The 23831-nt window shown below is 41.6% G+C and overlaps 2 protein-coding genes across 7 annotated transcripts in view; one reads left to right on the forward strand and one right to left on the reverse strand.

Annotated features, from left to right (window-relative positions):
• Window positions 1–3957: 3957 nt before the first annotated feature.
• Window positions 3958–16777, reverse strand: RCN2 (reticulocalbin 2). 2 transcript variants are annotated; one of them, XM_055805711.1, is made up of 7 exons: window positions 16411–16777; window positions 16136–16241; window positions 14297–14493; window positions 11709–11810; window positions 10402–10498; window positions 7827–7969; window positions 3958–4759 (listed from the first exon to the last, which is right to left on the reverse strand). In XM_055805711.1, the coding sequence occupies exons 1-7, from the start codon at window positions 16537–16539 to the stop codon at window positions 4607–4609; spliced, it is 927 nt and encodes a 308-aa protein (XP_055661686.1). In that variant the 5' UTR covers window positions 16540–16777; the 3' UTR covers window positions 3958–4606. The 2 variants fall into 2 exon arrangements, with proteins under 2 accessions (XP_055661686.1, XP_055661678.1); XM_055805703.1 differs by having other exon boundaries at window positions 11709–11822.
• Window positions 16778–20235: 3458 nt separating this feature from the next.
• Window positions 20236–23831, forward strand: part of SCAPER (S-phase cyclin A associated protein in the ER) — a 166049-nt gene continuing 162453 nt past the window's right edge. For 2 of the 5 annotated variants that reach the window (XM_055805663.1, XM_055805669.1), the window contains exons 1-2: window positions 20236–20379; window positions 22295–22370. In XM_055805663.1, the coding sequence (XP_055661638.1) occupies window positions 20237–20379; window positions 22295–22370 (219 nt within the window). In that variant the 5' untranslated portion in view covers window position 20236. Of the gene's footprint in view, window positions 20380–20406; window positions 20639–20710; window positions 21058–22294; window positions 22371–23831 lie in introns of those variants that run through there. The other 3 variants (XM_055805684.1, XM_055805671.1, XM_055805680.1) reach the window with 3 other exon arrangements.

Here is a 23831-nt window from a genome sequence, read left to right on the forward strand (position 1 = left end):
AGCACTTCACATGGGGCACTACCCTCTGTATAGAGAAGGTGTATTTATATACATATACAATATACATGTAACAAGAATAACTGCTACTTTAAAACCAATATTGAGATCAGTTTCCACCTGAGAGGTTTTTCTTGTTACTTCTAGCAAGCTCTGGGGTTTTTAAGACAGAAGAGGAAAGGATAGCTTGCAGTTTGAAATGCCACATCCTCAAAATAATTTACAATATAGAAAAAAACAAACATGTGTTGCCAAATTGTTTAGACAGGATCACTTTGAAGAGGATTATCTGTGCCTCCTGGTCCGTGCAAGGCAGGCCTCCACTTCAATCTCTGGCGCCAAGCAGGGCTAACATCAAAGATGAATCACGTTCCCCAGGTCCTTTTTGAGCTCCAACTATCTCCAGGGCAGAAATTCTTCCACTGCCTCTCTGGGCCCATTTCACTGCTTAACCACCACTACCGTGACATTTTCATCTAGTCAGAATTTCTCTTGCTGGCACTTGTGACCATTGCCTCCTCTCCCTTCGTTGTGCACCTCTGAGGAGTCTGGCTTCTTCAGACCAGCAATGTACTTTTCCTTGTTCTGTCACCCACCCACTTTCCTTGAGATAACTGTGCTTCTGGTAGGATGGGGTTTTGTAGTATTAAATGGATGAGCTGCTTCATGTTCTGGAAACCTTTGCAAATCTAAGCTCTGTAACATTGATACTTTATCTACTTGCTGTCATATTAGTCTCCCTTTGCCCTTGTCACCTGACCTGACATGTTTAGAAATCACATTTTGCTAGATCATTGATTTTATAAATGGAAGGATTTTGGAACAAACAGAAGAATTTTGTTCTCTTCATTGAGTTTAGTCAGTATTTGTTCCTCTGAAAGTCTCTCTCACTTAGACATCATGGAAGAATGATCAAGGAACCATCCTAATGCATATTCCCACTGAGCTGGGGACTGCCCCTGAACAGGGATAACTAATTTTGAGGGTGAGAATGAGGTTACCTCACCAAGAAAAATGCTCAAGTCTCTAAGAAACCTGAGTGGTTACTACATGGAGACAAAGTGCTTTTACTAGCCTTAATATTTGAATTAGGAATATTCTACATTATGCTGCTTACACAGTGAGATCAGAGACCTTCAGCACAACATGCTGAAGAAGGATGCCTCCTCACCGTAAACCACGGTGTATTAACAAAGAAAATGTGACACTTAACCTTCACCATCTCTCTTTTTATTCTCCCCGCAAGTCAAAGCTATGGTTTCAATTCTACGTTTGAACTTTCTGGTTTTCTTCAGACTGACTGTTTTGAGCTGTTCCAACTGACCAGAACCTGAACTGTGCTCATAAAACTTCCACAGGTAGAAGTTGTGCTGTTTAATTGAGTACAATCGCATTCCTCAAAAAGGGGATTCTGGGTTGAAATGTAGCATTAGCTGAATCTGCTCTTGCTTTCCAAAACATCCCTACAACCTCATTATTTTTTGTTGTTTGGTTAGGTTTGTGATTGGCAAGAAAATGAGAGAAGAATCAAAGTTCCAATAGCAGTGGGGTGGATAGGAACACAGAGAGACTGCCGAGGCGTTACGTCCCTAAGAAACCAGGCACAAACACTCTTAGTTTTTCAAAGTTTGGATATTGTGGAAAACCTTCTGTAAAACCTGGCAGAGGGGAGGGAGCTACCAGACACTGCTCTCAGCCTTCACCGAACAGGGAAGCTCTGAATTTTCTACAAAGAATAGGGCCAACAGCAAACATAAGGACTAGGCTAACCTGAGTTTTATTGTGCGTGACTTTCACAGGCTCTGGTAATCCCCGATTCAGTACCAGTCATTCCTTCTATAAATACATAGAACAAAATATGCCACACTGGAGTGCTGAAAATCTCTACTCTGACTCCTTAGAACTAAGGTTTCTATTTAATTTCTATCTACAGTGCATCAGTTGTAAGCGCTACTTTGCTTCATTGCACTTTTTCTCAGTAGAGTTAAAAAACACTAGGTAAGAGACTGTCAGTGCAGAACCCTGACAATCCTGGAGCTACGCTCGGGTAGAATACTTGGATGGAAATCATTGAATGTAAGTGGTGGGCTGCCAATCTGCGCAACCTGAACACTGAACGATCAAAAGCCACGAATCTTTCTAAGATTGTGAAAGCACTATTAAGCTTCTAACCCTAAAGTGAAAGAAGCCTAACTTTAAAAACATTATCAGAAATCAGAAGTCTAGATTAATTTGCTCTAGGAATTACAGAAACATTCAACAGAATACAGCATTATTAAAGGACTGAGCTTAGCATTTCTCCAAATCTACATTTTGGTTACATTAACGATTTTACTGTTTTCTTTTGAAGTACATTTTCAGTGCCCATAAAATTACATTAAGAGCTGCAAAGCAACAGAAGCTGTAGTTCTAGTTCTGTCTTACAGTGAGCTAAGCTTTAAGAATGCCTCTCATGATTGGCTTACAAAAATATTAAAATAAGCAGTAAATTGGGTATTTGGCACAGCCTCCAAGATGTCGATGTATAAATCAGGGGTCCTCAAACTATGGCCCGTGGGCCGGATAACAGCCCCCCAGGGTCCTCAATCCGGCCCCCCGTATTTACAGACCCCCCCGCTGGGGGTTGGGGGGGGGAACCAAGCAGCTGCAGATGACTGCCTGCCACTTCATCCACACACCGGCCCCTGTTTAAAAAGTTCGAGGACCCCTGCTATGCTGTTTGGTATTTTACTAGTCTTACTACACCACTTCTTATTCTTGGTTTATGCAAATTATTGCAATTCAGCAAATGACTTAGAGCTGAGTAAAATGCAAAGGATAGTGGCATCCTTCCAAAGGCATTATTTTTTTCTCCTTGTTTTGGAAGTTGAACTTTCAAGTTGATGACAAGATTTTTAATACTAAATATGCAGTTGAATACGTCATTAAGACTCGTTTAAAAATGCCATAAAGAATAATAACAAATGGGCAACTCTGGGTATATTTCAAAGACGACAGCAACTGTTTTAATATTCCTAAGCACACTGGATTTAATTAGACTTCTTTTTTTTTTTTTACATCAGATCCCACCACCACCACGGCAATAGTTGTACTCATATTCCCAGGAACTAAACCAAAAACTATGGGTAGAAAAAACCCCAACCACTAATACTGAAAAAGCATTTTGCATGTCTATCATTATGATACCTAAAAATATACAGTAGAAGTATATGTAGTTTTTGTTCTGAATCAAAATTGCTCGCCTTCTAATGGTGATACTTCATAACTTATGTCAAAAGGAAATGTCTGTTTATTCTGAGAATAATTAAGAGATGATATATTGGGAAAAAAACAAAGGCAGAACTAACTGCTTTCACTCAAGAAAAAGAAATTTGGCAGGAAGGAAAACATCAGTCAAGAAGAACATTGCAAGAGCATTACAGGAGCTAGTTACCTAGGAATCAAAAAAAAGCCTAATACACTCTACACTACCTGTTCTTCAAGGCTTTGTCTTTGTTTAGAATACTCAGCTAATTTCTGTGACTTTCTGTGAGATAAAAAGCAAATAATGTACTTTCCTAAATTTATTCTGCCATGCCATTAACCTCTCAGACCATGTCAATCAATCACTTAATAGGACAGTACTCACTTTCATGAATGGTAATTGTGGAGCTCTCAACCAAAGCTGACTTTCAGAGTTTATTACTACAAATACTATATAATGCCTTGGTGCTTTGGAGTTCCATATCTTGCAAAATAAAAAAAACCCCAAACACAATTGTTTTTGCACACTTGTCCAGAAAGTGCTAAATGCATGTTGCTTTTTTTGAATCTTCTTTGGCATCTGTATGAGATGATGTCTTTGGTTTATAAAAGCCAAGAATGTTGCCATTGTACATTATGTACATTGCATACACTGTTCACGTTTCAAGAGTTGTTATAGGTGGCCCACAGTAATTAATAAATGGACAAACACAGAAAGACAGAATATTTTAAGTTTTAATCCAACAAATGAAGAGAGTCTCAACACTGTAAAATACCATTGTATTGCTAATGCTGTAGAATTGTACATTAAAAACAAGTATTGTCTATAGATGTAAAAATAGCAAGTCTTATGATACAATAAAACACTTTATAGAAACCATTTAAGTTGAAACCTCTTAAACAATTGAGGCATTAATCTAAGTGTTTCTCCAAACGTATTAAATAAAACACAGTTAATACTGACTCTAAACATCCCCCCATCTTCCCCACTCCCCACCCTAATTATACTAATTAGAAAAAATAGTAGTCTCTCAAGTTATACTACGTTTTGCATTCTTTCAGAACCATTTAGATTCTCCACTTTCTTCAAGTACCACAGAACAACTCTTCACGATACAGTACTACCCCTGGAGTAATTTATTTCCCAACACAATATTATTTTGGAAGTAAGTAAGATTAATCTTGAAGGCCAGAAGAGGCCCAAGGAAGTCTGCAGGAGGGCAATTAAGTTTTGAATGCACATTATTTACACAAATATTAGTGTACTGTAATTACAGCATAAAACTTGCAACATAGCTCACAGGGGCTTTTAACAAAAGCTCCAAATGAAAGAAAGGGAAGAAAAACCGATTACAAAATAAATAATCTAAAGTTCTTCATGATAGAAACGTTCATCGTGAAGCTGCCTACCATAATCCGTCGCTTCACTGTTAAGAAACAAATCCTGGTTCTTAAGAATTTCTGCTTCAGAAAGCTTTTTATCATCATTCAAATCCATTTCTTCAATAAGGTGAAGAGCCTTTAAAATAAATGGAACACCATGTGCACAGTTAATAGATACTAGCATTTATAAATAATGCTTTTAGAATGGCTTTATCAAAGTCTTGCCACACCACTACTATTTGTAACAAGCTAGGCAAGATTTTACATTCAGCAAAGAGCCTTTCCTTCCTCAGTTTTTTTCCATTGGCCTCTTTTATTTGGTGGCAAAATCATAGTATTAAACCTCTACCCTCACTATCAATTCTAAAGCAACAAATCAACGTCAAACCCATAGCTTTACTTCGAGGGCAGAAGACAGTATTAAACCAGAAAAGATTAATCATCTTCCTGGCAGCCCCTTGTCCTTGAAATCCACGGGTGAGTGCAGTACATGTCTGTCTTCAGTGCATCGTCTGCAGAAAATGTAAGCTAGCATGCCAGCTAGAGCCCCTGTGTTTTCAGAGAGCCCCTCTGGACGTTCAGGCACTGAATGACAGCAAGTCCTTGATGTGTGGGCCCTCAACTAGGATTTGAGCTAATACAGTCTTCAAGTAAGCATACAAACCTTCTCCTTCCTTGCAGGCAGCATCTAACATGTTCTGTCCCTCACTAACAGAATCCAGCACACTCTGTGTAACGAAAGATATTAGATTTCTGTGAAATCTACACTCTATTTTACAAGGAGTTTAAAATCTGTTTATCTAAGTTGCACTGGGGATAAGCATCCTCTTTCAGAAGTGTGCACCAGTTATCTCAGTCACATTCTTACTCTGTGTCTGACAAGATAAGCATTGCTTACAGGTTAAGCTGTAGGCATGCTTGCTTTCCACTCTGGAGGCATCTGCTGTGCTAAGCCATGTTCTATTCCCTGAATGTCTGGAGACACTTTTCCACCATATGTGCATATTAAGAAAAACCAAACCCAAAACAAGAAAGGACAGACAGAGATTTGTAGCTGGATATTCTCTGTCTATTTACGATTTGCAAAAAAAATGCTCCATGGCTGTAATTCATCATTAAAATGTAACTAGAAAGTATGTGATGTGCATCATGAAAAAGGGTTTTCTACCTTCAACAGTGGACAAGAGAGCCATCTATGCATAGGAACTTCAACTTTGGGTAGCAATTCATGTTTTCCCTCATTTGCTGAAAGTAAAAGCCTGCTTTTCTGAAAAACTGTTAAATACTAAATCGTGACTGTCAAATGAAACTGCAAGTTAAAATAATTCCCAGATCTTTGCTTATTTATGTATTATAAAAGGAAGTTCAGCAGTAAAACAAGAAAACAAGTGCACAATTTTTCAGCTGCAGCTTATTCACAAGTACCACACAGCTGAAAGCTAGCAAGCTAGTACAGCAGCTCTATCCCATCTATTATTCCTGAGAAAGAGAGGAGCCAGTATTATATGGGTGGGTTTTTTTTCCTTTGCTAAACATCTATTAATACAATGATTTAGAGAATCCTTCTGTTCCTACTTTTTCTGATTGGTTTGGTTCCGTGTAACTGCTTAGTGATTTTTGTTAAAAATTAACTATTACCTACATTTAAGCTGACTACACCACCAAAAAAGGACCGAACAAAATAACAGGGACTAATGTCAGCCAAGCAGATCTTAAAAGCACTCTGCATGGTAAAAACTAAAAGTTTATTAAAACAAAGCATCTTGGTAAACATATAATAATTCCTGCAAATGGAATGCATAGTAATTTTTCTCTTGTTATGTTATTTAGTTACCAGGTTTCTCAAGTCGTTTTTGAAATGCTGAAATGAAACTGCAATATTCAGCTTTCAAGCAGCAGTTTATGACTTAAGTCAATGCTACCTTCTCTTTAGGACAGGTGATGATGCTAAGCCCTTATATTAACTGAAGAAAAATAACAGCACATTAGAGAAACAAAGAAAAAAAAAAGATTTCTTCGAAGCTAAAATTTGAATAAATAGCAAAGAACTGCTAAAAAAACAACCAACCAACCAACCAAGCCAACACAGGTATGAATAGACTCAACACCATCCAGAGCCGATGTCAGAACAGTATTGTTTCTGCAAAACAGGAACCAGCCAGCCTCAAGAGTCAGACGTTAAAAGTCTGTGCAAAGACTTGCAGATCCACATTTACAAAAATATTACTAGAGCAACTTAACAGCTTAGCTTCCTACAAGGTTAGATACGTGAGCTCCCAGTGCTGTGTGCTAGCCACATTGCTTTTTCTGTCATCAACAGAGCTGAAAAGGAAGAGGTGGGACCTCAGTAACGAGATGCTCCAACACAGCAGAAAAGCTATACTATTTGGCACAAAGCATCTCCCCTCTTTACTAGGCATTATGGAGGCATGGGAAGACCTGTTGTTCCTGCCATTCTGAACACCAAAATCCTCCAGTGCAAAGGAAAGAGACTTGGACCAATCAAGATAAAAAGTTACTAGTGGAAAGGCAGAAATCCTCTCTGCTGCAGTTCGTGACTGTAAAGCGTGCTTACTGAAACAGGTTATTCTGGAACACTCAGTGCTTCTACTGCCTGCTACAAAGAAATACAGACAGCTAAAATGAGAATCCACTTAAACCTATTACGATGTTCTACCCCTGATTAAACCATTTTAATTATCATCACCAAAGTTTGCATTACAGCATCTTGAATCATGGAATGCTTCCATTTCCGTGTACTTATGAAAAGACAAGTTTTTAGTTCTACAAATTATGGTGATTTATGCAGTCAGAAGAATCACAATCAATTTTTGTTTCAAAACTATGCTGTCAGTATACAACAGCTTATTTTAGTAGTGTATCTCAATAGATTTATCTACAATAATGAAAAAATAACCCATTACAACACTGTACCTTTAAGTCAAACCAGATAAGCTATTTAAACCTGTAGAAAAGCACTTTGCCAATTTACAAACGTTCATACAATTAATAGGAACTTCAAATTTGCCTAATGCAGTTCAAGGACCTGCATTCTTTGTCAAACTGAAACAAGGTTAAAAATACATGCAAAGATCTACTAAATGTTCTTTTTCAACTACTAAGATATGATAAATCTGAATGCATCTATCATTTTGTTGTGATACTTTCAAAATTAAAATCTAAACAGCAATCAAAACACATACCTCCTCTTGTGCAATACCCTGATTATTAGGTACTATCCAAGACAACAGCTCTTGCGGGTCCAGTTTTCCATCGTTATCCTTGTCATAGTCATTCACAAACCGATCCTTCTCAACAAGTATCCATTCTGGATCTTCCCTTGCAGCTAGTAAGACACATTTGTAAAACTGAAAGCCACTCTTTACCTTAAAGCAGATGTTTTCACCTTTTGCCCTTACCAAATTCACTTAATCTCATAAAACATTAATATGAAAGTGATCTCACTACACAAAGACAAACCTTACAGACCAGTCCCAATAGATTAAATCAATGCATCTGTCTACATATGAAAAAAATATTTGTATAGAATAAAACAGGATTTTCAAGCTAAGATAATAGTAAGACTGTAAATTTACAGTAGAACTAAGCAGACATTTAATTCAAGGTTTAACATCAACTGAACTGTTTATTTTAGTATCTCCACAATTACCCAAATTGATAGTGGAGAAAGCATACTTTCTATCGACTGTGCCGCCAAGGAGATGGTTTCCTACTTATTGGGTCAGCTGATATATCAGTAGGAAAAACACTGAATAGGTATCTTACATCTGCAGTATTTGTCTTGACGAAGTTAAGATTACTCTCTCCATTAATGTAAAGCAATCGTGTTGCAGATAGCACGTGGACAGTACCATGTGACAGCAATATGAGCTGTACTACAGGCCTCAGACACAGGTCATCTCGGCACTTAATGGAGGGAAAAGCCTTAAAGTGTCCCAAAAAGCAGGCAAATAAATAGTGTTTTTCAGTATGTGGGATCATGAAATTATAAGGCCATACGAAGTTTTTAGTAACATTCTACTGTCAATTCCCTTGCCTTAACATCAAGGGAGGTCCATCTGCGACAGGTAACAGAGAAGGCAAAGCTCTTGATTAGTGCAGGCTCAACAGTCTCAGGCCAACGCTGCAGGCTTTCAAATTAGTTTACTGTCTAATTTTTTTGTTTTCTAAAATAACTGGAATATATCCAAAGCAATTTCATTTACTGTTGTTATTTATTTGTTCATTTGTATACTTGTTTTCTATTATGCACTGCTATTGCATACTGCAACCTAGCCAGCAGCCTTAAACTTGTCTCTAACTCAAGAAATTTAGAAGCCATTCATCAAACTGATAGACACTGCAGACAAGCACGAATAGTTATTAAGGCTTCCTAAACGTTATGAAAGTCAAAAGTAGTTGGCATCGCAAGCAGATAAATAAGAGTTTAAAAATAATTAGGTTGCTACTATAAAAGAACAAAAAGACTGAAGTCTCTCTCTTTCCTTTCTACCATCTAGCTTTGCAAGCAGATTATCTCTTAACGTCACAATTCACCATACACAATTTGTTGCCAAAACCACAAGACAATTATGAAATCAGACCCACCATGTAGTTTATTAGTCATTTCAAAGTGTGCTGTACAAATGCTTTCTGCAGAAGAGATGGCCATTTGGAGAAAAGTTGATGTATTTTCTACAATTATAGCTGATTCTGAATTCTTGCTAACAAGTTTTAATGACAAAGCTGTTATCTTCTCTATTACTGCAAGGACCCTAGCAACAATTTGACTCCTTTCCAACAAATCTGGATAGACTGGCTTGCAAAAGCTTTTTTCAAGGCAGAGCAGGAAAAAGATAAAGAACCCTGCAGCTGCCTCAGAGATCTATTGGTTTACTGGCTCTGGCAAACAAAGATGGTTATAAAAGGTGAAAATCCAGGTGGTTGATTTGAGTGATGAAAAACTGACTGTTCCCCAATTTCTCCATATTCTCATGTGGCTTAAACATTTTCTCCTGCTAACATGCTAATCCACACTTAAGAACTAGCACTCCTTAGGACCAAGCAGATTTTCCAGATGCCTCAAGCTACCAGTCTTTCTGGAACTGGAGGATATATCTGCCTTATCTTGCAGCAAGTAAAATACAACATATAAAATATTTCTCTATTAGTGACATAGTTAGAGAAAAGTACTGATAAACACCAGGTAAGTGTTCTTTTTCTTGCTAAAGAAGGAATAGGTAAGTTTAAGGAAGGGCAAGCGTGGAAAAAACAAAAAGTGAAAGCAAATAGCCTTTTGATATCTGGTACAGTGAGAAGGCTCCTTACACTTCCCCTCCACCTCCTGAAACACACAGAGCTTCCATCCTTCTAACGCAAAGCTAACAGCTATCACTTTAGGCTGACAAAAGACCCAGGAAGTTTAACCTTACATTCATACTGGCGGGTTTCACAGATGTGTTCAGTTAGCAAAACTGCATCTTATTTCAGCTGCATACCTAGTACATGCTTCAGTCTTTAGGAAAACAATACGTAACGTGCAAGGAAACAGTGGAATGTGCTATACGCAAACTACTGCCAAATACATACAGGGCAGACTGAAATAATGAGCTGCTATGCCCAGTACCAGGAAACTGAATTACTCTAACAGACAGGGTAATGTTACTCAGAACCTGTAGGTGGAGGTGTGTGAAGCTGAAAATAAAGGTGCATACAATTCACCCCATTCCAAAAGCTTTTGTCTGTTCCTTCCTTCATGCCCCAGCCCCTTTTCCTTACTTGGGTCTCTTCTGTAATCACCAAGGAATTCTTCCAGGCTAACAAATCCATCACCATCTTTATCATGTTCTTCTAAAGCCTCCTGAATGACAAAGTCCTTTTGTATATATACAAAAAGCAAAAATAGCAGTTTGTGAAGAATTAGCAACTTTCAATCAAGAGAAACAGCAATAAATCATTTTAGAGCAATAAGGTATTCTTTGAAGTAAAGACTCCCTCATTTCAAATCTGCTTTTCTGTTTTATGCAGCCTAGTCCAGTGATTGGCTCTTGTGCAACAAAACAAATGTGTTCTTAGGAGTTTAGGATGTCCGATCTTATGAAAACCAAATCTGAAAGGTGTACAGTGTTGAAATCCTTCAGCATAATTCAAAAATAGAAAAGTAGCTGAGACACATGAATTTGTATAAAGCTGTATCATCTCATTTCACTGTTCTTTTTGCATGTGATATATTCACTAATTTGCATTTTTTCAACTTCTAAGAAACTGTTAGGAAAACTGGTTGGTCTTCTGGTCCTGTGTTTCCCAGTGAAGCCAGTGCGCCTGTTCTCACAGTTCTGTCTTTTCTTGTTCGTCCATAATCAACAGTTATGTCAACACAAACAGAGACACTGTTTGCATGGCACTCCTCCTGGCAGCTGGCTCTGCAGCATCAGACAGCCAGAACTGAAGCTCTATTGCAGAAAAGCACCAATGTACTTTTAATTGAGGTCAAGTGTCAGTACCGAGCTGGAATGACACCAACAGTCATAGCAGTGTTGAAACACATGACCAGCGACAAAGTGTTCCTGGCTGAGATAATAACCCCCCAACTCTGACCATAGCGCAGTCAATATTAAAGCTTCATACAGCCTTGAATGCTCTTTTTTTTTGGCCAGAAAAGTGTCTACTGTGTCCCTTTAAGCAAAGTGAGAGTAACCGGCACTTGGCCCTTTTCCTGTGCAGAGAAATCTTTCCTGTAAGTCCCCCTAATGGGAACTGAACTCTGACATAGGCACAAAACTTCTTCAAGTCAAAATCTCACTGATGTATTTCCAACCTAACAGAGTTTAGAGATGGTTAAGGCATCCCAAAAGTCTGGGATAGTTGTGCAATACTAGTTCTTGAAACAGATTTCAATACTGCTCCAGCTCCTGACCTCCAGCACTGGATCCACAATGCACTACCTGATTTTTAATTTGGTCTGTAAAAGCGATACACATTAACTGCTCAAAAGCACACTTCCTATAGTACTGGGGCTAAAGCACATTTATTAACAAGATGTTTTATCTATATACAGAGGCTGATAAAGACACTCTAAATCTTACCGTCATATACTCCACTTCTTCAGGATGTTCAAAAGCAACAAATTCATCCACATTTAGATCAGGAACATCATCTCTATTAGCTTTTTCAAAACGCTTTTTCTCCTTTAAATGAAGCTTAGAAAACATATTTAGTTAGAGCACTTAATGAAAAGGAAAACCATTTTAGCAGCTGGCTGTAAGCTCCATTAGAATATTGCTTCACATTACCTATCATATTATACTGATGTTATATTTTCATTACAAAGAGCTCACCCAGAGCAATGAGGACAGCATTTTTAATTGAGGTAGTTTTATTCTAAGAATCACATAAAAACTTTCTTTTCAATTTAAGGAGACATTTAAAACACAGCAAGGCTTCAAAAACACAAAAGGGAAATACATGAAAAGACCAAGAAGTTTTGTCTTTATACATGCATCCTCTTCTAAAAGTCACTGATTCCCAAACTCATCTAGTGGAGTATAATTATTATAATTAATAGTAGCCATTACAAATTCCAAAATTTAATTTTAAGGGCATTTAACCTTCTGGATCCATATCTGATTTCTGTCAAGGGCTGTTTGTAGTTCAAAGAAGATCGTGAAATATTATGTATGTAAAATGTCTTTTCAGAAGCCATTTTAAGTGCTGAAGGATTAGACAGATTCTTTTAATACAAGACTGCTGCCCATTACATCTGATCATATTTCAAAGCACAGTCACTTCTCTAATCCATTTTAGGTATAAATATTGGCATGCCTTTTCAAAATAAGTAATATACACACTAAGCAGGCAAGTTCTTATTTCTGAATGTTGTTGCACTTCCTGTTTCTGTATTCCAAATGTAGAAAAATATTGTATTTCTTTTCTCGTTTCATTTCATACAGTCTCTTCAGACAAAGTAACGACCCACACCATTGATAACTGATCTCTACTCAAACTGCATGTGATGTGAACTATAAAAATTTTGGAATCCTGTGATTAAGCCCATTGTGCCACCAGTGTGACTCTGATCTGGGTAAGGGAGTGGCCAGCAAACCACAGATCACAAATGCTTTAAAAATAACCATTTGAAATTGTACTTCCTAGTTTATATCCTATTTATTGACACTTCTCTCAAAATTAGGCTAACCTGATTAATACAGAGCATAACATGTAACAAATAAAGTATAAGATCTTAACTATTCTGCAAAATAATTAAATGTACTTTTGAAGAAAAGCTGACTTTAGGTGAGAGTTTAAATAGGAAGGCAATTCAGAAGGACTGACTACAGAAAGCATTAGGCTGCAACATGAACTTGCAGAGGGAAAGTCTGTTTTTTGAAACAGGATTAACAAGGCTGCCACCTTCTGGTAAATTCATGGTTACTTGATGACAATTCTAAATCAATGCCGTAGTCTTAACTCTTCCATTTTGATCAGAGCAGGATCACCAATTTCCAAATGTAAGGAAAACGCTGAAGATGGCTGACATACGCTTGTACAATGCTGCTAATTTTGCTCTTTACAATGTATGTTGAAGAAGTCAGCAAGCATGAAAACCTAGCAAGCAGTCAAAAAGTATAGCGTAAGCAAGTGAGTAGGCTCTAGCTCAGCATGTATATCTATAATGGCTGTATCTCGAACATGGAATCAACACTTTGACTGGTAGTTCCATTTAAAGCCTGGTTTTATTTAAAAGCTATGTAATTAGCAACCTCCAAGGTGCTACAATTTTTCAGTGAGTACAATCCCCTGTCCATTATCTATTTTAGCTTCAGTTCTGCCAAGATCCTATATTATCTACTACTACTTTTCTAAAAGCAGCCAAAGCAATCCTCAAAGGGGGGAAAACACAAAACAAAACAAACAAAAAAAAACCAACAGAAAACCTCAGGCCAGAATAGTCACTCTCTTTTTGGGAAATATTTACATATACTTACAAATGTGTAACTTGAAAGAAAAAAAGTTTTGCAGTGTGGTGATTCTTGGTGAACATTTCCCCCTGTCTCTCTTGCCTCTTTTCACTCTTAAGTATCTGCTTGCATACATTAAATCAATCCATAACTTCTGTTGTTTATACATACAGTTTTAGCCATCAGAGTTGCATTTTGATTGCCGAAAATGTCTGAATTGCTATTGCTTTCTCTATGGGTCTCTAACGGACAGAAAATGCTACAGCAGGCAATAGCAACACCCCACACCGGGTACTTGAGAAATAACTGAAAAAGTGGATAGAACAGTATAATAAAGAGGGTTAAAGAGCACAAGCATTTCCTTTACCTCCACCACCAGTGGTACTGGCCTCTGCTGAAGGCAGGACACTGGTTAGGCTGCAGACCTAATTTAATAGATTGCCATCTTGTTTTAAGATGATGGCTGCAGACAGTGCTCTGTGGTAAGACTGTCAATAGACATACTCTGCTCAGCTAGCAAAATATACTCGGGAGGTACAATTTCATTCTGTCTTTGTTTTGTTTGTAGCAGCTTTAATACTCCATTACTTTCCTTTAATTATTCCCCTATCCCAGATAGATGAAACTGTTAAAACATGTGCCAGCTGCTACTGTTTCTCTACCCATCTTGTTCCATCAAAATAAAGCTTAGAGAAACTGATGCTGAAACATTTTACCTGTCGAAATGATTCTTCTTCCTGATCCTCCAAGACAGTGTCCTCATCAAAATCAATTACACGATCGTACATTTGCATATTATACTCCTTCCAAGACACTAATCCATCACTATCTTTGTCATAGTCATTGAAGTGCTGCTTAGCTTCTTGCATAACATAGTGTTTAAAAGACTGCTGTATCCAGGAGCTCAGCTCATCTGTGGAAAACATTAAAAAAATAATAAAATAAAACCAGCATCATCTGCACTATAAAACCTGTAAAGATACCACAGGTCTATTCAGTCTGTAATGTACTCTGCAATTCAGATGTAACCATATAGGCAAGAAGTTAGTTAAAAGCAAAACAATCCGTTTCCTCCATGCTATGGCTTTTTTCAAGCTAACTGAATGAGAGAATGGATCACAGCTACAGCCTTTGGGTTTACTTTTGTAGTACCATTTCCCCATTGATATCCTTAGGCTAGAATTACAGTTACTTTAATCTGTCTTCTACTGGTGCTGCCAGAAAAAGCATGATGCGTCCCTCTGATACACACGGGAAGTGGCAGGAAAAAATTATTACAGGTAGCGTTCACATAGCTATATAGTGAACTGGATCACTAAAAGCCTGTAAGAAGGAAGAGTCTTACTAGTTTTCAGCTGAGAAAGTACCCTTATTTAGCTCACTGGGACATGAATGATGGAGGAATTTTTCTATGTGAGGGGACAAAATATGGTTTTAAAGACAAGATCAACTATATCTCTTGAATGTCTTTCACATAATGTGCTGAAACTAATGAACAGCAGTTGTTTCAGTGTTTCTGCATCTGATGGTGTAGAGTTGAAACAGTGTGTAAATTTGGTGGGATGGCTAATCCCTGTAATAAACAACAGGCAGTTCACAGTGTGAAAGCTGTAAGGGAAGAGGCCTTAAGTATAGAAATCTCAACCGTACTCCATCCTCACAGTATATATTGTGCCTGGGTTTCAGTCCAATGGAACCTTGCCTTACCATCACTTCCCAAAGGAAAACTCACAGTGGGATGTGTTTTTACACTAAGAAACTTAGGGCATCAAAGCTTTTTCAGCTCTGTTATTTGTCAGTGTATTGCCAAACACTGCTTGAGAACTTTTTACTTATTAGCGGTGTCTCCATTTGGAAGCTAACAGTGAGAGAAGATGTGATATATTAATACCACTTCTGTAATATTACTTAATTCTGTGTGTGTGCTTGTGCGAGACTCTTGGGTTTTTTTTCAAAATCGCTGCCAAACAACAAAAGTACATTTTTGTAATGAGTTTTAAAATTAAATTAAGAAAGCATCATGATGGTGTTCTGAAAGAAAGGGCCGGAGTTTAGCAGGGACTTCACAAGTCTGACTGACAAAAGCCTGTCCGAGAAGAGGTATGTGGCACTACACCGTGATGAAACGAACACACGATCCCCCTGTGTCACCACGCAGTGTTACGGCCGCCATATACTTCCTTTGTCTCTCCAACATGCCCTCCGAGTTGCACAAACAGGGTCTGAAACACAGGAATCCGCTCGAGTCGAGGCGCCTCCAGCCCGGCAAGGCGCAGACCCCGCGCAAAGCCCGTACTCGCAGCTCGGCGCCCCGCTCACCCGGGCGCCCCGCGGCCGTCGGGGGCCGCCCCCCACCGCAGCACCGCACCGCAGGGGCTGGGGGCGCCCTGCGCGCGCGGGGGCGCTTCTAACGCCCTGGGCAAGCGCGTCGGTGTTTGTCGTGAGTCACCGGCGGTTCCACTGGGAGCGCGCACTGGTTCCCGCCCCCGCCCCTGAGGGCGCGGACAAGGCCCGCGGCCCGCTCCCCGCCCGGCCCGGCCCGGCCGCTCCGTTACCCGCGGTGAGAAGCCCGTCCGCGTCCGAGTCGATCTTCTTCACGATGGCCCTCAGCCGCCGCTGCTGCTCCGCCGGGCTAAGCCGCGCGTACTCCTCCGCCTCCTCCTGCGGCAGAGCGAACCGCGCGTCAGCCCGCCGCTCCCGGCGCCGCCCCGGAGCTGGCCCAGCCCGACGGGCGGCGGAAAGCGTCCACCCCGCGGCCTGGCCGGCCCGCTCCCGCCCGCCGCCGCGTCCCGTCCCGTTCCCCGCCGGGGGCCGGAGGCGCCGCCCCCACCTGTCCGCCGAGCAGCGCCTCCCGGTCGTAGTCGGCGCGGTGCTGCCCGTGCGCCGCGCCCAGGGCCGCCAGGGCCAGGCCTAGGGCGAGGGCCAGGCCCGGCGCCAGCAGCAGCGCCCGGCGCCGCATCTCGCCCGGCGAGCAGCGGGCCCGCGGCGAGGGGCGGGGAAAGGGGCTGTGGAGGGCGGGCCGCGGCGGCGGGGTCGGGGGCGCGGGCTGCGCCCAGGCCCGGGCCCGCGCCCCTGCGAGGCGGCGGCGGGCCCGCGGGGTACGCCCAGCCCCGCTGTCACTCGGCGGAATCCAGCCGCCGGCCGCGCAGGGCTGGTGCGGGAGCGGGCAGGTCGCCCTCCTCCCCTGCCGCCCCTTCGTGCTGCAGCGGCGGGCGGCAGCGAACGCTGGCAAGGCACAGAGGATTTTCCAACTTTCCAGCACCAGAGAAGCCTGGCAGACTGCGGCGGCTGCTACCAGAACTTGAGACAAGTATCAACTGACCCTGGCGTGGGCGAAGACTGCCGGGGAAACGAGCTGTGTCAAAAGTTTCATACCAGGAAAGAACAAACGTCCCTCTTGCCTGGGGACCCAACTCGCAAGTAACACTTTCAGGCAAAGTCAAAGGGAAGCACTGCTTTGTGAGCGTTAACAGGCTGGGTCGATACACATTTTTGTAACTGACCCACACAGGTAATAGAAAAGAAAGCTGTAAAATAAATTTAACCTCACTGACCGCTCAGACAAACTAAAGACATGTCAAGTAAATGAGCAAGGGGCCGCTCCAGGAATACCATTCCTAAGAGCTGTCACAAGAAACCAGGATTGCTCTGATTCTGAGCACACTGAGGTCAAATTAATCATTCTTACTGGACTAATTGAGATTTATGTAAGACCACTGTCAGATTTGTTGTTTCTCCTTTCAATATTAGTGTATTTGTGGAACTCCTCCTTTAAACAGAAAGAAATCAGATTAACCTACCTGGATCTCCAGAAACGCAGCTGTTGCCAGGTTTAAGCAGCGCCCTCAGTTAATGGAGGTTGTCCGCTGGGCTGTCCTACCTCTTCCGTGGTGATAGCTCCGGTTAACCTCAAATTCTATTAACTGTGAAGAGCTACGACAGTTCGTTTTGAAGATCTGAGAGTAAAATACTGCAATAAATCAGTAAATGTGTTACGGCAATTTCCTGCCCATATAAGAAATGTCTTTCTATTAAAAAAGCTAATAATGAGTTATCTTCTATTAGTCTAAATGTCAAATTTCCCATCAGTATTTACATAAATCACATATACAAAATGTGAATTAAGTCATACTGCTTGTAGCATGTATAGACAAAGCAGATCCTATAAGCAATCAAAGAAATAAGAAATAAGATTTGATTCATTTCTGAAATGGTATTAAGGATTCTTTGCCTGCTTTGTCTGATGCATTACCAACACCCCAGAAAACGTCTTTGCTGCATATTTCAAGGGTTGACAAGCATATCAGATTATACATTTCCATGCCTAAATAATTGTAATAGCCTCCAAATAATAAAGTAAATGTAGATGTGCAGAGAGCAAGTTTATTAACAATACATTCATACGCCAAGATGACTGAAGACAGGAGGAAATGCAAGTAACTGGAATAATAAAACAAGTGAAACCAAAAAGTCATAATATTCTATACATTAGGAAAAAATCTGAAGCTCAGCAGGAGGAAAAGCCTAGGAAATCCTATTTTTCTCTTGGTAGTTACCCTGTGTCAAAATATAATCCAGACACTTCCCAGCACACAGATAATCAGTCTATAATGAAATCAAGATCGTTCTTGTATGAGTGCATGGGGGGGGGGGGGGAGGGGGGCGGGCTCTCATATTCCCCTGGTATTTTCAATGAAGTCCACAGCAAATGCATCACTATTGTAAGTAGAAACAAAGTACCAGTGAAGCTATTTTAAAATCAGAATACTAGTCATGCTGTATAAAAACTTTTTTATGCCCTGAACTTTTGGACTTTTCTGAAAAATCCCCTCTTCCCTTAAGCCAAATCGCAGTCTTTCACAAATCTGTTTGGAGCTGTTCTTTCAGCCACAAAGGAATTAGTTAGGTCATGTTCAACATGACTTCTTCTCTATTAGATCTGCAAATGTAAATCTGTTCCTGTTAAACTATCAGCATGAGTGCAGTTGTCCAGCAACACAAACAGCAATTTCTTAACAGTTATTTCTAGCAAGCGAAGTTACCTGTATGGTGTTTACTGTAAGTTCTTGACGCTTCTACATTTTAGTTTTATAAATCACTGCCTAACTTGAATAAACCTTAACAAATTTCTTTACTCTAATGCATGTAATATATATACTTTCAGGATAAATGGATTTACAATAGTTTTATTTAGATAGGCTTCCATTTTGACATATTCTCCTAATTTTGTTTTTATGACACGAATGTTTTGAATTGCATACAAGATAGTTAAGTGCATCTAAGGCCTGCATGCAAAGATTATCCTTTCTTCTTCCATTATAAAAGTTGTTGGATTTTGGCATGAGGATTTCTGTAAGGGAGGAAAAAACCGAGCAACAATTTTCTTATAATCTGGTTCAAATACCCTGTGTTTGGATTTCAAAATGGCAGTCACTTGCTTTAGTGGTACCCAAATACAACTTTCTGAGAATGCTAATTGTTTCATGACACCTTGCACAAAGTACCCTGAAGTATTTTAGACTCTGCAGACATTACAGACCTGTTTTTCTACTTCTTAGCATTTAGTGCAGTTATTAGTATCTGAGGAACTAGGTTATAAAATGATGCTCTTGTGATGTGGTATCTGATTAGGCATTGAACCAGAACAGCGGGATTTGACATGAGGCCCAGTACTGCGGTGCTCAGCTCAGCTGCACACCATAGTCACAGCTGTGGAAACTCAAACACCTGCCTGATAAATAATAAACAAGCTCGTGGGTGACCAGTGACAGTACAAAAGATTTGGGCAAGGCCTGCAGGGGCCACCTGGCTCAGCTATCTGCTCAGCACCCAGTCGAGCATATGTGCTGTTTCTGAGGTGTTTGCGCGGCTGTTCCTGGAGACTTCAGCTGAAGTGTGTATAATCTCCCAAGCCACCTATTCCAATCCTTGTATTATTTTAAATAATTTACTATGGTAATAAGTTAGTGTTTAGGCCTCCTCTCATCGTTCCTGTCACAGTGGGGGACATGGATTACTCTTTGTCTGTTTACAACCATCCTTTGACATGCCTGAACACTCCCACTACATCCCCTTCTGTCATCTCTTCTGGCCGAACAGATTCAACTTGTCCAGTATTTCCTCACAAATTCTATCTTCCAGGCCCCAGAGGCCATGGGAAGGGCCGGCCCCTCCACACGAACACCGCCTTTCCCCAGGCAGGGTGCCCGGGCCGGGCGCAGCCGCCTGACGCTCACCAGTGCCAGGCCCGCGGGGCTGGGCCCCGTTTCACCGTTTACCCGCGCGTACGCCCTGCGCATCGTACGCGATTCTTTACTGGTCCGCAGACGCTCGCCGTTCTCCCTGTCCCAGCTCCCCGCCGGCGGGGAACGGGCTGGGCGCTAAGGCACCGACCGCCATCCCCTTAGCGGTCCCGTCAGCCCGGGAAGCCGGGCCTGACGGCTCACGGGGCCGGCAGGATGGACCCCGGGGATAGATGGACCCCGGGGATAGATGGCCCCTGGCGACAGCCGGCCCGGCAGGCGCCGGGGGGCCGCAGTTGCCTCCTCCCGCCGCCCCGGAGCCCCTCCGGGCACTGCGCGCCAGACCGCGGCCGGCGGGAGGCAGCCGGGTGAGGCAAGGCCGCGGCCCCCTCTCCTCCCCGCGTCGGGCGGCGCATGCGTGGCAGCGGCCGTTGGGCCGGGCGCGGCGAGCGGCAGCGGGCGGGCACTGGCTCGGGCGGGCGGCCGCGGGCGGCGGGTGCGATGACGTCACCGCGGCGGGACGCGCGCGGGCGGGACGGCGCGGCGCGGCGGAGAGCGTGAGTGGCCGCTCCGCGCGCCCCGGCGCGGGGGAGGGGCGCGGCGGCAGGGCGGTGCGGGGCGCGGCGGCGGGCCAAGATGGCGACGGGCCAGCCCTTTCCCTCCTCCGCCCCGCGGAGCCCCCAAGAGCCGCCCCTGCGGGCGGCTCCGGGCCCTCGGCCTGCCCGGGCGGCGCGGCCCAGCCTGGTCGCTGCGCGGAGCGGAGCTGGGTTGAGGAAGCGAGGCCGGCTGTTGCAGGCGGCCGGGAAGCCCGTGGCGGTGAGCGAGGCTGGGGGGGCGTCGGTCAGGCCTTGCCTTGCTGTGTGGGAGAGCTTGGCCCCGCACCGGCGGGCCGCCCTGCCTCAGCCTCGCGGCGAGGGGCCGGCCCCGCCTCCGCGCCCGCCTCCGCGCCCGCTCCCGCAGCCTGTGAGGAGACGGGAGGGGCCGGGCCGCCAGTGCGGGCTGTGCAGGTCTGCCGTGCCGGCGGGTGGGCGTTGAGTGTGCGGAAGGGAGAGGCACGCACGCTGGGAGAACTGGCTGTAAACGCTGAAAAACGGCCCTAAGGCGTATAAGTATCTGCATTTTAGAAACTGTGAACGACGCCCCTGGTTTGAGCCTGGTGCCCTTCCCGTGCTGTCAGAGAGAAAGCCGTGGTTACAAAAGGTGACGGTGCAGGAGGTCTTGCAGTGTACTCAGGGGTAGGGTTTGTCATTCTACACGTTCTAAACACAGATTCATGTTTCTAAATTATTTCCAAGTGTGTTGCAGTACTGGGAAAATACTCGGGCCCTCAGGTTTTTTCCTCGAATATATATGTCAATTTAATGAACTTTTGTTACATATGGATTATAATTCAGTTAATTCGGTGGGCGAAAGATACTGCAGTGTTTCAAGGGTGCTGGTGCTGGGCCTGTCCTGATGTCTGAAGTGATGCTGAAACACAATCTTACTTTCTTTTCAAAAAGTGACCTTACTTCAGCCAACTGCAGAAAGTTCCAGTTTTCATAGGCTCAGTAGGTTGTCTTAAAGCATACAAACGTACAAATCTTAACAACTGCCTGCTTCTTGACATGGGTTTTGGCTATTTTTTGGAAGAATCAGCAATTTCTGAGGAGTATTGAGAGTGAACAGCCCACTTAAAGCAGTGTAATTAATGATAAAAGACCAACAAAATCCAACTTGGTATGTGATTAAAGGTTAATCTTGTTCAGTTGCCTAATTTCTGGTAGAGTGTAAGTATCTTTAACTTGTGGTTAGCACCTCATTCTTCAGAAGAGTGAGAACTTGCAGGAGAATGTTTGCACTTTAGTCAGTAGCTGGCTAGAATTTATTTCAACCTTGAAGCTCAGAGTTTAATTTTATCACAGTTGTGGAAATTCTTGATAAACCTATAAATATTTAGTCCCAGGCACTTCTGCATTTGTGGCAATGGTTCTGAAGCTCAGAACCACTTTCTCAGAGCTGACTTCCTCAGAAACCATCACATCTGTTTTTATAAATGGCAACACAAGTTTTCAATTTTATTTTGCTTCACCACTAATAACCTGGTTCAGATTTTTTAGTGTGTCTTTGATTCGTTTTTCTTCTTGAAGCAGTAACAAACTTGCCTGATCCTCTATCACAGGAAAGATTATTCTGCTTGCCATTCAGTATTCTAGAGCAGTCCATGCAATGATTTTTTTTTTTTTAGAGTTTTAACATTCTCTATATTGTTTACTGACTTACTATGTATACATTTACATTTTTCTGTATGGTCATTCTGTTTTCTTGGGCTACTTTTAATAAGGAGCAATGCAAACACTTCATAAATAAAACTATCTTCTGAAAGCGTTACTGAGTCATCTGATGTCTGTGACATAAATGCTGCTAAGTACATAAAATTAATTTTAGAAGTGGTTTAAGTAAAAACAATGAATTGCATTTATTTTGACACAGGTATGAAAACTCAATGGGGTCATCCAAAAATGTAATAAGTGAGCCTGTTGATGTGGAGGAAGGCTATAACATAATGGTAAGACATTCAGCTGTTATAACTATGGTAGGATTTTTCCTACTGAAAGAAAAAACTAGTTTTTCTTGTTGGGATTAATTGATAGATCGATTCATTTGTACGTTCTCTGAAAGTATTGATTCTAGAAACTGAATTAATTCAATTTATTAATGCCATGATGAGAAACCTTCAAAAAACGAACTTTACTGTAGAAGGAATTTGAGTATTACCTCTGGTTTGGATTGTTTCTATTTATGTTAGTATATAGAGGTTTTTGCACTTTCAGATACTTGTTTTGGCTGATTCCCATTTTAAACAGATTTCACCCAACTTGCATTCTAGTGTAAGTGCATAATGTTTAGTTACACCAATAGAGTGATACTCTTTGAAGTAGCTGAGGTTAGAGCTGAAGTAATTTCTTTGAGAATGCAATGGATGAAATGGATGGGTTTGTTTATAGCAAGGTATTTTTATATATATGAACAGTTTAGTACAGATACTGTTTTTTAATGTGCTTTGCTCGGGTTTCTTTGGACCAAAATACTTAATTTGCTTTATTTCATTATGCTTTCCAAAAACTCACTTGTATAGCAGTGCTATTTTTTTTTTTTTTCTTGCTTTTCATTGTATTACATGGTAATATCTCTAGGTAGGTCTGTGGAGCACTAGATGGCACACTGTGGCTTTGAAACAAGCAACTGAGGACATCTGTATGAGAGAAACCTAAGTTATATCCTACTGTATAAGCATTGAAGTAAAAGCAGTTTCTCATTTGTGTTGGTTTTCCTACAACCTTAATAAATTACAGCCACTTTTCTGCTATATTCAGTTTTACTGTATTTTCTTTCTAAAGATGTACTGGTACAATAAAACAAAGTGGTTGCAGGCTTGAGTCCTCTGATGGTAAGAATGAAAAGAGGAGAAATAAGTCTTCTGATGAGTGCTATAGAAAGTCAGCCTGTCCGTGCCTGAAGTGAAGTTTAGATTTATGCAACTTCTTTGTGGTTAAGTTTGACAGTATTTAAAGGTAACTTGGTCAGCAGTTTTGTGCTATTGTGGTATGTGAATTTATCTTTACAGTATATAGTTTGGCTTAGTTTCAAATTATTTTCTGAGGAATAACTCAATACTCTGTAGAAGAGGCAAGATTTTATCTAATTGACATCTGTCAGTTGATACAAGTATTTCTTAATACATTCGGTTTCAAATGTCTTAGGATGGTGTGTTTTTCAAGTGCAAAGAAGTATGTCTATTAGGTAAGCAAAGTTCATCTTCAGTGTCTCTCATTGTTTTTGATCATCTGCAGCTTTATAGTAACAACAGCTAACTTCGGTTGCCAGAAAATACTTTCTGGGTTCCTGTCTTCTCAGTAAAATAGAGGTGGTTTTTTTTAATAAATATTTCAGATTATTCTGATAGATCTTGTGCCTTTCTCCAGGTTCTCTCCAGTAAGCTAACATGTGCAGTTTGGTCTCATGCAGC

The sequence above is a fragment of the Falco peregrinus genome, chromosome 1, assembly GCF_023634155.1.
Source record: "Falco peregrinus isolate bFalPer1 chromosome 1, bFalPer1.pri, whole genome shotgun sequence".
Classification (NCBI taxonomy): domain Eukaryota; kingdom Metazoa; phylum Chordata; class Aves; order Falconiformes; family Falconidae; genus Falco; species Falco peregrinus.